Source organism: Anopheles marshallii, chromosome 3, assembly GCF_943734725.1.
Source record: "Anopheles marshallii chromosome 3, idAnoMarsDA_429_01, whole genome shotgun sequence".
NCBI lineage: Eukaryota > Metazoa > Arthropoda > Insecta > Diptera > Culicidae > Anopheles > Anopheles marshallii.
The window spans coordinates 41,126,822-41,145,285 of NC_071327.1; the positions used below are offsets into that span (position 1 = coordinate 41,126,822).

An 18,464-nucleotide genomic window follows, 5' to 3' on the forward strand; every position below is an offset into this window, starting at 1 on the left:
TATACTCAATACATCACGAAATTTTGTCAACACTGATAGTCACGAACATCGGGTTCAATGTTCAATTCCGGAATAAGAAATGTGTGTACTCGCGACACACAAATATTAGTATCAATTTGCTAATGTTTGTACAAAGTTTAATAAAACTTAAACAGGCGGAATTAAAACTAAATCATCAAAATTCTAAACATAGATGTAAGCTTTTTGTTAATCAATAAAACACGTTACGGGCATAACGTTTGAATTCGAAATACAAATATCCACTGACTCAGCTCCTCAACCATAAAACAAGTAACATAAATTAAAAAACATTGAACAAAAGTAAAAAGGCCTTCAGGATGGAGCGGCCTGGTGGTCTATTTGGTAGCATCGTCGATCTAACTCAATAGAAACGGTATGAAATCCAAACTAGACCAATGATGACCGATGAGTGAAGAATTTACTTATCCAATCAACATATTTTTATCAGCTCCTCATGAAGAGATGCTTAGGCCTTTCGGTGAATGGTAACGGGGAGGACGTAATAACCTTAAGAATGAAGAACTGATCTTGGACGTACTCCCTCAACTCCCTAAAAGTTTGTTGTTTATCAACATAAATCAGTACCTAGTCAATGTCATCGTGATTGCTTTCAATATTTTTGATGAATATTAAGATCCCTACCCTTTGTATGCCAACTTCATAAGATATACTGTATAGAAAGTGTATAATAAGTGGAAGTATAGAGTCTGATGATCTTTTTGTCGTTCAACGAACTAACGATAATCTTACTTGTTAATAACTTAATAGTATTAATTAACTATATTCTTATTATCCATACAAAACCAATATAAATTGCCGTCAAACTAAGGTTGAGGAGCCCACTTTATCTTTTAGGTACTGCACATTTGAGGTGTTCGGCATTGCAACCATCTTTATATACGTTCGATGAATGGTCGCCACTTTTTTGCGTATACCTCAACTATACCGTATACCGTATACTGTTTGAAATCTTCAATTACAATTATCTCTGCCTTTCATGAAAAAAGACTTGCTGTTGTTTCTTTTCCGAGTAACTGAAGGTACATACAGATTTATATGAGTTTTTTTTAATTTTTATTGTGACATTATATCGACATTTACCTTTTTTCCAAAGTTTGTGTCTTTTTTCTCGAATGACGATAACTTTTTCTCTGTATGTTTCATCTATGTTTTTAATATTTTCGTAACCTAGAACATGTTATAAATTGCTATGCTACTCTTGTACGTGTGGTATGTTCTAGTTAGATAGCATTGTCAACATTAATATTATCACATTTAATATGATATATGATATTTAATATGATTTAGTATGAAACTCGTTAGTTAATAACATCATTTGATGAATACAGCATTTTCATCAGCAAAATATAAAATTTCAATTACGTTTTACAACAAATTTTACTAAAATAGTGGAATTGTAAATCTGGCGATTGTTGCAAAATTATTTATAACAAATAAGAAACAAATAAAACAACAGGTTTTCATTGAAATGTGTATTGTATGTATGTATGTGTGTATGTATGTAACAGCTTCGGAAAGGTGTTGATGAATAAATTATAATCAGTAAGCGCATTTTATGACATATCCCGAGGAGAAATTTGTATTAACATAAACATAAAACAGAGTCATCAAAGATGCATCGAATTTTTCTGTACGCTTTACAAAAGAAAAAAAATCGCAGTAGCAATCATTTTATCACAAAAAAATCAACAGCCGGTTGACCGGCAAAACAATACATTCCAAGCGTGATTAATTTGCTTAATTTGCGCACCAAAGAAAATAGAAACAAACTTGTTCCTCGAGAGAGTACCAGTTGTGTTAACGTGATGCTACGTGAAGCAACCTTCAAAAACCTGCTACAACAATCAGCAATTGATCAGCAAATGTGTGGTTATGCATCAGTGCGGTCAAAACCCACTTTCACACTTTTGGGGGACTGACCTCTATATGATATTCAAGTGGGAAAGATTATATTGAACGTGTAGTAGACCTTGATACTGCCAACTCCAGTGACATTTAGTATCACATATGTACCTACAAGGAGAAGCGAGTCAACTCGACGTCGGATTGTGGTACCTTCCACGTTCGTTGGATGGATCCGGTTCAGTCAGTACTGTGGGTTCAAGAGAGGAAGTAATTGAAATCCGTCGTGTTATAGTCCGTTATAGTAAAAGAACTATCCGTATCAATCCCATATTCAATATTAATGAATGGCAAGAAAGTGTTAATTTATGCAACGTGTTAAGCCGGTGTTTCATCGCAAAAAGTTTTAAACAATTTCGATTGTGAAGTTTGGTTTCTCAAAATGTTATTGAGGTAAAAAGATTATCATAGACTAGTACCAGCAGAAGCGTTAAATTTGAACAAGAGTTGCAGAAAACTCATTCTCTCTTCAACGTGTGCAAACAAATTCATTATTTAAACAGATGCCAGTTATACAGAGTGTCGTCGTCAGCAGACATAAAACTTGGTATGGCAAATATAAAAAATCCCGTTCTAAGAGAACGGTATCCAAAGTCATCGGATAAAAAGATGATTTCGTAGAAATGTACATTTTTTTAATCACTCTGCCCAATATAGGAAGGTGTGTGTAACAAAATTGCCGGTTCGATGAACACTACCATCTATTTTGTGAAGATAAAAACAAGTTGAATGTATGAATTAGTTTTTGTTGAATGGGGTAAAACTCGAAGAATGGTTTTTTTTTTCTTTTGGATACAAATTCGTATTTGGTAAAAAGTATAAAACGCTCGCGAGGCAATGTTCGCTTTTCAGTATCCAGTTGAAGCTGCTGTAGTGTAGAGTTTGACTATATAGCAGAAAGGCACACATTGAAGGAAATGAAAAGCAAAAACGTGATGAAGTGAGTTTATTTTGTTATTTTGATGATTGTGTATGCCGCTTAAACATATGATAATGCAGTTGATGTGTGATTTAAACGAAGCTAGTGACAAAGCATGTTTTATTTCTAAAACCAGTGCGATGTTAAATGAATAATAATGGTTACAAATGTTTAAAATGACGTTAAATAGTATATTTACAATCTAATCATATGCGTTGTTTAACTCTTACAGTTGGAGTTCGTTGCTAATAGTCATGTGTATGACATGTCCCATGACTCGATCACAGTATACAAACAACGCTCGTGCTGCGGTAACCTCGAACGCGGCCGAATGTGCCGAAATTGGGATGAATATGCTAGATCAAGGTGGTTCCGCCGCCGATGCGGCTATCGCAACCCTATTCTGTGAAGGTGTTTCGATCCCGCAAAGTATGGGTATCGGAGGTGGATTTGTATTGACCGTCTATAACAAAGCTTCGGGCATCGTAGAGTCCTTGGACTCGAGGGAGGTCGCTCCGGCAGCTGCTACCAAAAATATGTACGTCGGAAACGGTAAAGCCGCCATCGAAGGTGGTCTATCGATTGCCGTTCCAGGAGAAGTTAAGGGCTACTGGGAGTTGCATCAGAAGTATGGCAAACTTCCCTGGAAAACGTTAGTGAATCCAACGATAGATTTATGCACCAAGGGGTCCCTCGTGACGGATTATTTGTCGAAAATACTGTCTTCAGAGAAGTCTCTTATATTGACGTACCCTGCACTAGCAAAAATTTTCATCAACCCCGCAACTAATGATACCTGGAAGGTGGGAGATCGCATCAAGCGATTAGCACTGGGGGAATCCCTGAAAGTGATTGCCGTGGAAGGAGCGAACGCGTTGTACGGTAAAAACGGTACACTTTTACCCAAATTGATGAAAGATTTAAAAACTGTTGGCAGCATCCTAACGGAGAATGATTTCTACAATTACAAGTAATAGTATAGAGATCTGATGTAGAATTTGGAGTTTCATAATATTCCCTATATTCCCTATTTGTTTTAGACCCGAATGGCTTAAGTCAGCGCGAGCTAAACTACGCAATCATTACTATCTTCATTCCATGCCACTACCAGGCAGTGGACCGATACTCAGCTATATGTTATCGATTCTGGACGGGTACAAAGACTTGTCATTGAATGATCCACTAACGTGGCATCGGATCATCGAGAGCTTTAAGCACGGGTATGGATTACGTACGAAGGTGGGAGATCCGCGTTTCGTCACCTCTGTAAACACGGTGCTTCAAAAGATGACAAACAAAAACTACATTGCCTATATTCGTGACACGATAGTGAGCAACATGACATTCAATAGTTATGATTATTACGGAGCAGATTTTGCTGGCCTGCAAGATCAAGGCACCGCTCACATCTCGGTACTAGCAGCCAACGGCGATGCCATAGCTGTAACAAGTACGATCAACTATCTGTGAGTAATACAAACAAATACTTGATGCTACATGCTAGCTCCTGAACTAATCATGACGCTTTAACTCTCCAGGTTTGGGTCGTTAATAGTTTCTCCTTTGACCGGTATCATCCTAAATGATGAAATGGACGATTTTTCCACGCCAGGTGTTGTGAACTCTTACGGTCTGTCCCCTTCTCCAGCAAACTTTATCGTGCCAGGAAAACGACCCCTTTCCTCTATGTCTCCAACGATCATAATTGATCGGCAGGGTGATGTGCGGATGGTAGTTGGAGGAGCAGGAGGATCCAGGATTACCACCGCTACGGCTTTGCTTATTCTTCGGCATCTGTACTTCAAACAAGGCCTCTGCGATGCCATGAACGCACCACGAATTCATCATCAGTTAGCACCGATGCAGGTTGAATACGAGAAGGGGTTCGATTCAAATGTGGTAACAGAGCTCGCTGCTCGCGGACACAAGATTCAAGAGACTAAAGCAGATTTTGGTTTTGCGGCCTTAACAGCGATTGCGAAACAAGGAGACACGGTTTCAGCAGCTTTTGACAGACGGCGCAGTGGTAGTGTGTCAGTGCGACCGCACAAAAGAGGGCTAGGCAATTGTTACTAAATACTGCATAATGATTCACGGTTGATACGATAAAATATAGACTTTACGTCTTACTTAATTTATTAGGCAGTAGTATGTGTTATGCTGTTTTATCAAAGTACAATCATAATTACATTAGTGGATAAAGCTTTTACAAGAAGAAATATCTTTAGAGTGCTTTTGTTAGACTTCGGAAATGAGTGATCAAATTAACTCATTCATAGACATATGACGTTCATAGGTAGATAAGCAAAACTTGTATTGAATACAAACAGTGCTTTTGTTTTCATTACCAAATACTCGAAAATAATTTTAATTACATTGTGATACAATATGGAGGTCAGATGTTAGTCTTGTTGTATATCATTAATGTCTCTTCTCTTCTATCGGCCATAAAAAGTTTAGGCGTTTAGTTTATATATTGACTGATTTCCTTCGCAGTTTTGCAGTCATGTTGAATAGTAAATGGGAATTGCGTGTTAACTAGCGACTGATTATCAAAATAGCACATAATATGCTAGATTAACTTAACCGCAACTCAAGTAATATAACTGTATATTGTCTCAGTTCCCTACATTGACCTTTTGCCTGGAATGTACGACACACCCTTTGCTCTTCATTAATTTCCAATGTGTCTCCAACGCGTCGCAAGCGGGAACTGTGGAAAAACACGAACTACACTGGTATGGCATCCCAGATTTCCACGGTCCACGGTGCTGATCTTGTATTTGATCAGCTTTGACAACATGTCAGACAAAAAACAAAAACGAGAGGTTTCAAATTCCGGAGCCCTACTGAATGATGATAATTTGAATTCGGAGGTATGTAATCGCAGATGCTCAAAATGCACTCGGCTTAAAAAATTGGTGGTGTTAGTGTTCATTATGTTGTGACTAACCTTTGAACGTAAAAGTATGGCGGAGTAAAAGTTCATCAAAACCTGAAAAAGTTCTTTTGATGATATTGAGTCAGCGATAGTTTTGTTGTAGTTCGTCTAGGTATTCTATTCTTGCTTCGATTCATCGCTGAGTGCTGATCACAGAACGATATTGGTTATTTGTACTTTTCATGTCTCACTTCACTCGTTTTCGTTACGCAGAGAATTTTATCACACATTTAACAGTACGTTCGAACAGGTAGAAGGTTGACTGTGAACTAAATTTATGAACGAATAGGAAGCGGTAATTTTAGGAACGCTAACAAATTGCAAAAAAATTAAAAAATACTGCGCAAGAAAACACCAAATGTAATTATGTTAAAATGAAAGCCATCAATCTTTATACAAAAACTATCAGCTGTAAAGTTGAGTTTTTTGCAAATGGAAATGCATATTCATTCTGACACTCATGTTCACTGGTGCAAAAATTGTGTCAACAGTTGTCAACTATACAGGGTATTGTTAATAGACGGGAGATTTGTTATTGAAAGAAAAATAAAACAATGGTTTTTTGGGAGCGATGAAACCTAATTTAAAATGGATTTATTTGTATATTTTTTTACCTTCCAAAATGTGATATCGTGTTGCGTGAAATATAGTTACAGAACCATCGAACTCTGTAACGTATATTTGGTGATGATAGAAACTATACCGTTTGATGAATTATTTTTTGATTATGGTGCGAAATTTGTACAATTATTTTGGAATGGATGGTATCATTTTGTACATTGCATCAATTATGTCAAAAGACACCAGACATGTTTGTGTTCGAGCGGTACGTTTATTGTTTTAGTCCGAAGTATATAACTCTCGAAAACCGATGTACGTTCATTAGTGTTCATTTGGAGTTACTGTAGTGTAGGGTATTTATTTATCAGAAAGCAAAACTTGAAAAATATGAAACGTGATGCAGTAAAACAGTGAGTTTAGTCAGTTCAGTAATAGTGTTTAACAGAAGAAATTAATATTCTTGAAAAACATACCTTTCATCATGTCATACCTTCAGATGGCGATCATTTCTACTAGTCGTGTGTATGACATGCCCCATGACTCGATCACAGGATGCAGACAATATGGGTGCTGCAGTGGCATCGAATGCGGCCGAATGTGCTGAAATTGGGATGAATATGCTAGATCAAGGTGGTTCCGCCGCCGATGCGGCTATCGCAACCCTGTTCTGTGAAGGTGTTTCGATCCCGCAAAGTATGGGTATCGGAGGTGGATTTGTATTGACCGTCTATAACAAAGCTTCGGGCATCGTAGAGTCCTTGGACTCGAGGGAGGTCGCTCCGGCAGCTGCTACCAAAAATATGTACGTCGGAAACGGTAAAGCCGCCATCGAAGGTGGTCTATCGATTGCCGTTCCAGGAGAAGTTAAGGGCTACTGGGAGTTGCATCAGAAGTATGGCAAACTTTCCTGGAAAACGTTAGTGAATCCAACGATAGATTTATGCACCAAGGGGTCCCTCGTGACGGATTATTTGTCGAAAATACTGTCTTCAGAGAAGTCTCTTATATTGACGTACCCTGCACTAGCAAAAATTTTCATCAACCCCGCAACTAATGATACCTGGAAGGTGGGAGATCGCATCAAGCGATTAGCACTGGGGGAATCCCTGAAAGTGATTGCCGTGGAAGGAGCGAACGCGTTGTACGGTAAAAACGGTACACTTTTACCCAAATTGATGAAAGATTTAAAAACAGTTGGCAGCATCCTAACGGAGAATGATTTCTACAATTACAAGTAATAGTATAGAGATCTGATGTAGAATTTGGAGTTTCATAATATTCCCTATATTCCCTATTTGTTTTAGACCCGAATGGCTTAAGTCAGCGCGAGCTAAACTACGCAATCATTACTATCTTCATTCCATGCCACTACCAGGCAGTGGACCGATACTCAGCTATATGTTATCGATTTTGGACGGGTACAAAGACTTGTCATTGAATGATCCACTAACGTGGCATCGGATCATCGAGAGCTTTAAGCACGGGTATGGATTACGTACGAAGGTGGGAGATCCGCGTTTCGTCACCTCTGTAATCACGGTGCTTCAAAAGATGACAAACAAAAACTACATTGCCTATATTCGTGACACGATAGTGAGCAACATGACATTCAATAGTTATGATTATTACGGAGCAGATTTTGCTGGCCTGCAAGATCAAGGCACCGCTCACATCTCGGTACTAGCAGCCAACGGCGATGCCATAGCTGTAACAAGTACGATCAACTATCTGTGAGTAATACAAACAAATACTTGATGCTACATGCTAGCTCCTGAACTAATCATGACGCTTTAACTCTCCAGGTTTGGGTCGTTAATAGTTTCTCCTTTGACCGGTATCATCCTAAATGATGAAATGGACGATTTTTCCACGCCAGGTGTTGTGAACTCTTACGGTCTGTCCCCTTCTCCAGCAAACATTATCGTGCCAGGAAAACGACCCCTTTCCTCTATGTCTCCAACGATCATAATTGATCGGCAGGGTGATGTGCGGATGGTAGTTGGAGGAGCAGGAGGATCCAGGATTACCACCGCTACGGCTTTGCTTATTCTTCGGCATCTGTACTTCAAACAAGGCCTCTGCGATGCCATGAACGCACCACGAATTCATCATCAGTTAGCACCGATGCAGGTTGAATACGAGAAGGGGTTCGATTCAAATGTGGTAACAGAGCTCGCTGCTCGCGGACACAAGATTCAAGAGACTAAAGCAGATTTTGGTTTTGCGGCCTTAACAGCGATTGCGAAACAAGGAGACACGGTTTCAGCAGCTTTTGACAGACGGCGAGGTGGTAGTGTGTCAGTGCGACCGCACAAAACTGAGTTAGACTATTGTAGAAACTACACTAGATACTGAATAATATTTATCCATAAAATTTAAGCTTTAAGATTTACAATCGGGTCTTTCAACTACCGTTTTTTTTTAACTTGCAATAATTGCCGCAAGCAGAATTCCGCTAGGTAGAAATTATATTACGATTTCTTAACGTTACAGATCACCACTGAACAGCACTAATTACACAAACTATTTAATATGCACTCGAACATTTGAGTCCCTAATTAAAATCACGGTCAAATTAATTAACGCTCATATTTTATTTCATTAATCTCCCAAGTCAACCTCTACCTACAGGGGTAACCAGAATGGCTGCTTGATTCTCACCAAAATTCGATGGCCCGTTTACTCCAGTACGATGGGGCAGAACGGGGGTATGATTGGAGAAATTTTCATCGTAACGCCATGTTGTACCCTGTTGGACGATTCAACCAAAAGGTTTTGATGTAATTTGTTTTATGACAACACATGCGACATGCAATTCATCAAACTCAACTAGATCATAAATTTTAAAAGCCCGATTTCTCTCCCTATCCTGCCACTGAGGCGGTAGAATGAAACAGAAATGGTTACCATAGGCGCATTACCCCGACTGATTACAAAGTATGACAGTTTGGTCTACGAAAGGGAAAACATCGCGTTGCCATGGTAGGTTTGATACGACAGGTCTGAATCGCACTTGTTATGTTGAAACGTGCCTGTGAATCATGATCGCAGCTGTCAGACGAGGGATGTGTATTTTGGTTTTATTTTTGTGCACTTTCGTAGTGCATCCCATCCCATGTGCAATGGTATGCAGTGTTTTAATTCAAGAGGGGTAAGTAATGAAATTAATTTAAGCAATAAATTTAGTCGACTTTGAAAAACAAAACCAGTGATGTGATGTTTGGTATTGGAGTGCAGCGAATAATGAATAATGTGGCGTGACGCCGTCGTTCTCGAGTTGGTGTAAAATACATCACATTGGGGTTGAGTTTTGTTTCATTTTCTTTTGCGTCTTGAAACACAACACTTCAATGTGGTATGTTCAATTGCCGATCCTACAGTGATGGAGATGCTACACAATTCCACAGTGCAATAGAACGATGATTGTGTCGAACGGTTTGTATCAAGTTGCTCAAATTGAAGTTTAAATTGTTTTTCGTTTTTTTCGTTAATTTGTCGTACTCTCTGATGAAAGATGCATATTGTGCAATTGTACCATTTTCGAATAGTAAGACTTTATAGTCAACACATTTTGTAACTGTTTTGAAGTACTATTCCACAACATTTGCACTACTTAAAGAGGATACCACCCATACAGATTTCAACCCCTCGTTTATCAGCTAACGTTTTTAAAACCACTTTTCAGCCTTATACAGCTACCTTTCCGTTTAATCAAGGTAATGAGTTGTTTCACACTTTAACACCAACGCAAACAGGAGGGTGGAATGTAGTACGCAGCATATAAAATTTCACGCGTAAATTCTCCCTTTTTTAATCTTCTTTGTTACTCATATTTATGGCTCTCTAAATTCATGCCGCATTGCAATCCGTATCATCCACCGGGTTTATCTTTCGATGGCCAGAAAACAAGCTGCGAATTCACAGCGGGATACGAATTAGGGTCTCCGTGGCATACAAACCATCGGAACTGTAACGATCTAATCCTATCAGTGTGGTAGAGACTTTCTGCGAAAATATCTCAAGGGGAAAATACTTGTACATAAGCAGATGGAACTGTTCCCGTTTGTTGCAAATGTCGGTTTTGTCGGGAAACACTTAAGCAATATTGTGCGTTTATTTGTTATATTGTTTATACAATGTGGAGCTAATTGAGATGCACAAGTTCGTATGGTGATGCATTTTTTCTTGAAAATAACTTCCTTTTATGAGATCAATGTCGTTATTAAAAGCAAAACTGTTAAACAATTGCGTTATACTGCAACATTACTTTTTTCGGAAATGTCATAAATTATATGTTGTTAAACTCCTAAAAGCGCTGTCAAGAATTTTCTCAAGTTTAGGAATTTACGACGCTAAACACCTGCTCGTATTGCAAACACTCAGAAATATTCACAGCACACAAGCTTTAAAAGGTTTTTGTTATTGTGCCGGTGCTGTTAGTGTTTTGTTGTGCCATTGTCTTGTCGCTTACCGTGTCACTTCCATACAGGCCAGGCATATTTTCTCCTTTTTGCTGGCACTCAAACCCGGGGAGATTCTGCACATTTTCATGGTCTGATGTTGGCGTGTTTTAGCTTTAATAAAATATTTACAAAAAATATCCGTGATGCTTCAGATTCCGTGCCTCGCTGGTTCACCCTCGACAGCAGTGGTACGGTGGATGAAACAGGTTGACACTTGCGACAGTGCACCAACCAGCGCCAAGCAGCAGCAATTCGCTGTCCTTTAACGTTTTTTTATTTGTATATTTTGCTTGCTGTCTCAAAGCTTATCATGGCGGGGATGATGTGCGTTTGGGATTTTTTCATGTGATTTCAAACTGATAGCAGCAGCTCAAAGGCATTTTTGTAGAGTCTTGAAGGTTGTAGTTATTGTGCGTCTGCCGGCATGTCGTGGCATTCCGTTTTCATTTTTTGCTTCTGCTTCCACAGACTTTTACTCGAGGCTATGTTGTGTTCTTTACCTTTACCTTATGAGTTTTTTCCCCTCCAGGATGTTGATGTTCAAGCACCAAGAACACATGGGGTGCGTGTTATTATAGGGATTATTATCCAACACATGTGACTCACCACTGCCACCATACGATGAGCTACATGTAATACCACACTAACTAGAAGATGAAAACTGAACAGTTTTCCGAACTTTTTACTTTTTTGGGAAAAATAAGGACCGTATAGATACTAGATGAATTACACCTGTACATTTTTCAGATCATACAAAAAAAAAAAAACGTTTATGACTCTGCTTCAATTAAGTTTGTTATCATAATGAGATTAAGTTAATTATCTATTAAGAACTCCCAAGAACCGGTAAAACGATGGTAAAACATTTGCCTTTCGGAGGTGTTTCAATTGGCATTTAAATATTCAACACAACACAAAAAATCTGATTCAGATGCTTTTAAACACCTTTTAGTTATTCTAGCGAAGAACATAGCGTGTCATTGGCCACGTGCGATAAACACAATTGCACAATGTGATGTATGGTTTTGTTCGTCTTTTCCAGCGTTCATAACGATTTTTTTTCTTCTCCACTCTGTCGATAGGAGTTTGGTGTTGCGCACTAATGGTAGAAAGGCAGCCGGCCCGGTGAGGGGACGGAAAAACCACCAAGCATAATTCAATATAGTACGAGTGGAAAGCTGTTACACTCCACAATTTATCATACAAAACCCTGTCCATGAGTATATCCGTCTAACGTGGGGAAATATTATCGTCTTGATGGTTCCGTGCGCTTCGCTTTCCGCGCACATTTTCGATCCGTGCGCAAAAGGTAATGTTGAAGGTGTAGCATGTAGTGTGGGGAGTGGCGCATAGTGGCGAGGTGGTTGTGTAGCGAAGTTAGTCGTCTTTTGACATTCTACCGTGTCCGTCGTTCGGGCCAAGGAGTTTCTTTAATGCTCTGCAATTGATGTGTCTCTCCGCGTGATGTCCTTTTGGAGGCGTAAAATGGGAATCAAGAAAATAGAATGGCTGGGACCACGGTTTTGGGCATAAGCATAAGCAAAACCTTATCTACCCACATACGCATGGTAAATCTCATATGCGAACATGAATATGCGATACCGATGTTTGATACAGATTGAGGCAAGAAGCGCTAAAGTTTATGACACATGGTCGACGAAGTGAGTAGTGGCGATGGTTCCAGTCCTTTTTTTGTTGCTTTCTACCACACATCAACAGGGATGGCGGCGATGGTGACGATAATGATAATGGTGCAGGGCGTGATGAATACAGATGACTATGGTATTCGCGGCCCTATGTCTACGCGTGCTTTGGCGAAAAGTCCTGACGTAGCTAGTCCTTTCAGCGAAATTCTTGAGTTCAGGCTTGTTACAGCTAGCGAACGGCAGAAGAAAAATAAAAACGATCCAAAGTATGGTTTGTGTATTGCATCATCTCCTCGGGTGGTGTTTTTTTGCTGCTACTGCTTCTCCAATAAACCGTAGCAATGGATTTTCGGATCTGTTCAGCTTCCTCACTTCAGCAAAAGATTATGAATGGCAAATGTGTAGGCTTCAAAGGACGCACGAGAGATGCCCGGGTCTCCCTTTGCGTTCCACAAACTCTACCTTCAAGTTTTGCTCATGCAAAGAAAACGATTTATCGTGAGGGGCGCAACAATTGTTAATAGGAAAAATATGGCGTGGAATATTTTCCACGATGATGATAAATGATGATTAGATGTTTGGTGGAACGTGGTGTGAAATAATTGTTGAGTGTAGGAAGATGATACGTTATAAAACATATACGAACACAACAAACATACACACGCGTAGATAAGATAAGTGTACGATACCTGTTTTGATTGCGTTTCGTAGTACTGAGTTGTTAACTTTGGTAGTATTATGCTTTTCATAGGATTAACGTCTGATGATTTAATGACAAAATTGAAATTTTCATATATGATTCAAATCAACGGGAATCAACGTTATGATGCCGTAGATGATATAGGATTCACTAGTTTGTGTATACAAACCCAGCTTGACTAAGCTTATAGTTTTTATGATAATTGATAGTTTTTTTTTATTTCAATAAGAGCTCTACTCTACTTCTACTTTTATTTCACTCTTTTATGCAATGTTTTTAATAATAACTCTCAACATAAAATTTGGTATGTTAAATGGATGTTATAATGTACAGGATTTAGGAAGATCATTTAAGGATTGTATGTTCTGTAAGGAATCCCAGCATTATTGTTTTCAATTAAGCTAATGAAATCAGCACAAAAAGCTACACATAATTAGGTAACTTATTAAGTAAACTTATGTTCAACACGAGAGCCAACACACAACACGATCGGTCCATCTTTAGCAATACGCCTAGAATCTTGTTGTTCGGTGGACAATGGAGTTTGTGTTGGAAAGTATGCGAAATGCTGAAACCTGTACTCGTGAGATTTTTAGTGCGTGATATTTTTAGATCAAATTTTAAGACATTCCTGTTCCGAGGGTAAGGTTCTAATTCGTCACCAGTGCAAATGTACTTATACCACCTTCTGCATTTAATTAAGGTCTCTCACACGCTGTAGTCCGATCAAATGATTGAAATGTTGGATTATGTTTTCCCAGTTTTGCCCCATGGATATCGTATAATGTTAATGAATGGCATGGGATATCGTGTTAGAAAGCATATACGTTCTACGGAATAGCTCCGCGGGTGTGTAGTGTTACATATCCGATGTCCAATGCTGTTGTTTGCTAAAAGTAAAGTTTAGTCCCAGTGATCCTGCCGATCGCTTCGAATGTAACGGATGTATGTAAGGGATATTCTTCTATCGGTATCTTTATCGGCACAACAACCTCAAGAGGTCTAGGCCGGCCATTTCTGGCTTCCCGTAGCTGGATAGTAATTTATTTACCCGTAGCTGGATAGTTGGGATCTGCGATCTGGATCCTGCGTATGGAGTATTTGTCCGAAGGGCATTTTGGACCGGTTCGTTCGTGTGAAGACCAACGCGCTTACCATTTTGCCACCGGACCACCCCAAATAGACCACCCCAAAAGAAGTATTACCACTACCGAACATTCAACAGAATTTGCGTTTATAACAGGTCGTTTGGATCGCAGCAAATATGGTAATATGACTATTCTTCAAGCAATCAATCTATTCATTCCCTTTTGTATAATTGATCGGGTTAAATAACCTAAACGAGCTTTTCGAAAGGTTCAATGGCGTTACCAAATGCTCCATAAACAATAGTTTGTTGTAAAAAACACAGATTATCGTATCATTTGTATCATTGCATATTAATTTTATTACATTTTTCAAGCCAGGAAAAGCTTATGCTACTAACACAGTAATTTACAAAACCATCTACCCATTTATACCATCACGAGCTAAACGGGATTCATTTGTAATATGTTACGGAAAAAAAATGTAAACCGTTTAGCCACATGTTGTTCGGCTGCACAGATGCGGTTACCACTTTTTATTTCCTGTCCTTGCACGGCCAATAAAAAGCGTTCGGATGTAAAATAAACCAAAACTTTTGCGTCTTCCGCAATAAAATGCCCTTCGCTGCCATAAACCGTTTCGGGACATATTTTTATGAGCCGTTTTACAGCGAAGCACGAATAAAAGCGATTCGGGGTGGATTTACTTACGAGCCCCTTTATCGCATTCAGTAGTACGCGCGTGGATTTTCTACACCTTCTGATCCTGATGGATTTCTCCCCTTTCCCGAAATCCCAAGGCACCACTTTTGACACTCCATGCGAGCGATGTAAAAAGGATTGGCAAATAAATCCAACCCCGTACAACGTTACACCCGTTCAGTGCTCGATGGAGATTGTATCCAGGGAATGTGACCGTCAGAGGTGTGTTCTCGTGTTTGCGTACAAGCGTAAGGCGTTTGCGTAAGCACACATATACGATACACGTGTGAGAAGCTCTGTGGCACACCTGTGAACAATATGCTAGCATAAACATTGTTCTAACCGTTGGGCAAAGAACATGTCTTGCTGTGGTCTTGTTAGCTAGGAAATATATTGGTAAAAATCAAAAATTTAGTTAAGTACAAAATTTTAGTTATAGGTAAGATTTTAATTTCTAGTTTGTTTAAATAACTTCAAGAATGTTTCTTTTGTATTTCTAGACTAGATATTAATCCTTTCTGTTAATAATATTATTTGCAATAAAGTTCTGTACTGCACCATAAAATGAGCACAAGCTTTAGATCTTGGTAATGGGAATTTTGTGATAAATATGCTATGAAATACAACCCTTCACAGCTTCAATCCTTCAACGATTCGAGTACACTTCAACACTGGCTTAGAATAGTTGAACACACTTAAAGCAGGTTCTTGAATTTATTCATCCTATTCTAATGGTGTTACGCTTAACGAGCTCGTACCGTTTATCCACGGCTATTGCTCGCGCACCTACAGAACTGCTCTAGCCATAAAACAAGCTGGCATTAAAAAGTGGTATCCCATCTTAAATGAAGCAATGAATGCGGTGGATGGGGTTGGAAAGACTCAATTCATCTAAAACCTTTCCCGGAATAAAGAGGGAGTCTTTATTTGATCCATTGCGTTCTCAAGTGGGATGCCGTAATTGTTCCAAAATTAGTCGCATAAAACGCCGCTATTACCTTGTCGGACAGTTCGGTTTTATCATTTGGGCCAGTGCCGGAAGCTTGCAAATGTAAAAATACACTAAGCAAAGTCGGTAGTAAAACTTTTTCGATCTTTAATGTTACCTTAAGCAAAAGGATTCTATTCTAAGTGTCCTTTGGTAGTGGCTAAATCCATTGTTGTCATATAACAAACTAATGTTGTCGGGAAAACGGATCGTTTAATGTCGAAAGCACACTGAAACTGCACGGTGAATGGTTTTAGTTTCTTTAAATTCTTTGAAGGGTACTCCACGAGATAAGCTGGTCATTCGAAGATTACTTCCAGCACAATGCTAGTGCGCCTGACAGTGTCAGCTCACGGCGTAAAGTTCGTTCGGTCGAAAATTGGTTGGATTTATCTGGAAGCAAAAGTTCTTCGATTTATTTCCCAATGACAGTTACAAAGGAAGTTTATTTCCTTCTGTCCACATTGCACTCCTTGTGACACACACACACACACTCACGGTATGTAGTAGTTATTTTTCATTCTACTCGCTACAATATGAAGCTGTACACTACTACAATTTCTTCGTTTCAACGGTCCCCAGGGCTGGAAATGATCAGTATAAAAAAGGAGACGCAAAAACAACAGCACTGTGTACTCCTACCCCACATAGTTTCTTTTCTCTTATTAGATCGAAACCAAACTGAGGGATTTGTGAAGGTCCCTTAAGCGTGTCTCCCTTTTTATGGTCCAGTAGGCAAGTGAACGTCAGCAAATTCCCCAATATGTTCTCAGCTGTTTTTGAGGGAAGATTCTTGGTGTCTGTCACAAACGAATGGTAAGAATTTCAATTATTACACAGTCAATTGGATACGATAAGAACCGCTTGCAGCATTAGTATCAAATTTCGCCCGATTGTCCCAATGTACCGAAACAAAGTTTCAAGATATGGGAGATGATAGAAATTCATAAAAATAGCTACAACCGATGGTCATTTGGCAGTTGTGGATCGCCGATAGCTGATGTCAACCGTGCGAAAGGACATAACATGGAAGATGGTGCACGGAAAGCTCTGTAAATGGATTTTTATTTATGATTTATTTGTCAGTGATGCTTCTAAATGGTATTAGATTGGATTACATCAACTGATAGTGGTGATAGAATACGATATGGCAGTTGTTTTTGTACAAGGAATCTTATTATTTCTGTTGTTTCTTTATAAGTTTATTAATTTCCTGTTCTTCTATGTATGTTAGTCCGTTTCCACATGAAGTTTCAAGCTGGACTATTTGAAGAATATTTCTAGTGTAGTTTAACAAACGATTCAGTTTGTTCTTTCAGATATGGGAAGCAATAGAGATTTTTTTCTATAAAGTTGCATAAGTGCAGATACAGTTTTGCTATGGTGTACTTTAATTAGTAATCTTGATACCAATAATAATAAATCAACTTAATATTTATCTTCTGATGCACTTCTTCCATTTTTTCCAGTATCCTTAATTAACTATTTAACAAGATGTAAGAGTTACAGAGGTAAACAATACACCTATATCCATCATTACTACTATTTGATTCGTACTTTTTAAGGCATGGAAACAGGCATAGCTTCCAATCTCTTATATTGTAGCCCACATCCTTAATTGTTGTCGCAATTGTTAGAATTGTAGCTTTATTTTAGTTATATTCTTCATTGTTCTACATCTTCGAAGGTGTATCTATGACTTAGATAAAGGATTATTCAATTAAGGATACAACTTGAAAACAAAAGCATCGAATTAAGTGGATAATCGCTTGCTTTGTGTTTCTACACAAGAATATAGAAATATTGTTAATGCTTCATCAAATCAAAGCTTAACTACGTTTTATATAGGGTTTGCAACACCCATTGACAATACTTCCTTGATTATGACCACAGATTTATTTTCTGTATAAATAATTTCAATAGTTTAAAATAATAATAATTAAATAATACAATTGAAATATTTTAAAAAGTTCTACCAATTCAACTCAAAATTCAAAACTCAAATCAACGACCAGGATGAGATTTGATTCTATCACTAGCAATAAACCACCAAACCGCCCCTGTGTGAATAGTAACACGAGACATTTACATCTCGTGTAACTAAAACTCGTGTAAACTAAAATGATATTTTAATGTGCTTTTATCTCGAGTGTACTTATTTCACAGCGAATTCCAAATACAAGTCTCGCTGAAGCACGGTACAAGCGAAATCATACAGAACCTTAACCCTGAGATGTTAAAACGACCCACTGAGGATAAAATATAAAGTAATTAAGATTTCACAACAATCGGTAAACGCAAGTGGGTGATGTAAGCAGAAAATGTTTTGCTGATGAAACCGAAAAGTACTGAGAAAGGACACAGATGTTGTTCCAACCCAAGCTGATATGAAGTGGTATCATTATTCCAAAGATTGGGGTAGAAAAAAGCTGTTTAAATTATGAAAAATAAAAAAAAAACACGAAAGCAGGAGCGTTGATTCTTTGCGTTTTAGAGTTTCATATACTTATCTTCT

At 38.5% G+C, this 18,464-nt stretch overlaps 1 protein-coding gene across 1 annotated transcript; it reads left to right on the plus strand.

Moving 5' to 3' along the window:
* Positions 1-3,117: 3,117 nt before the first annotated feature.
* Positions 3,118-8,720, plus strand: LOC128712605 (glutathione hydrolase 1 proenzyme-like). The gene is made up of 6 exons (XM_053807495.1): positions 3,118-3,833; positions 3,904-4,329; positions 4,402-4,746; positions 6,862-7,599; positions 7,670-8,095; positions 8,168-8,720. The coding sequence occupies exons 1-6, from the start codon at positions 3,118-3,120 to the stop codon at positions 8,718-8,720; spliced, it is 3,204 nt and encodes a 1,067-aa protein (XP_053663470.1).
* The last annotated feature ends 9,744 nt before the right edge of the window (positions 8,721-18,464 follow it).

What these genes read in the sequence shown, in the direction of transcription:
- LOC128712605 (XM_053807495.1), top strand. Translation starts at nt 3,118, where the DNA reads ATGTGTATGACATGTCCCATGACTCGATCACAGTATACAAACAACGCT. An exon ending in AATGATTTCTACAATTACAA is followed by an intron (nt 3,834 to 3,903) that starts GTAATAGTATAG and finishes TATTTGTTTTAG; the next exon opens with ACCCGAATGGCTTAAGTCAG. An exon ending in ACAAGTACGATCAACTATCT is followed by an intron (nt 4,330 to 4,401) that starts GTGAGTAATACA and finishes TTAACTCTCCAG; the next exon opens with GTTTGGGTCGTTAATAGTTT.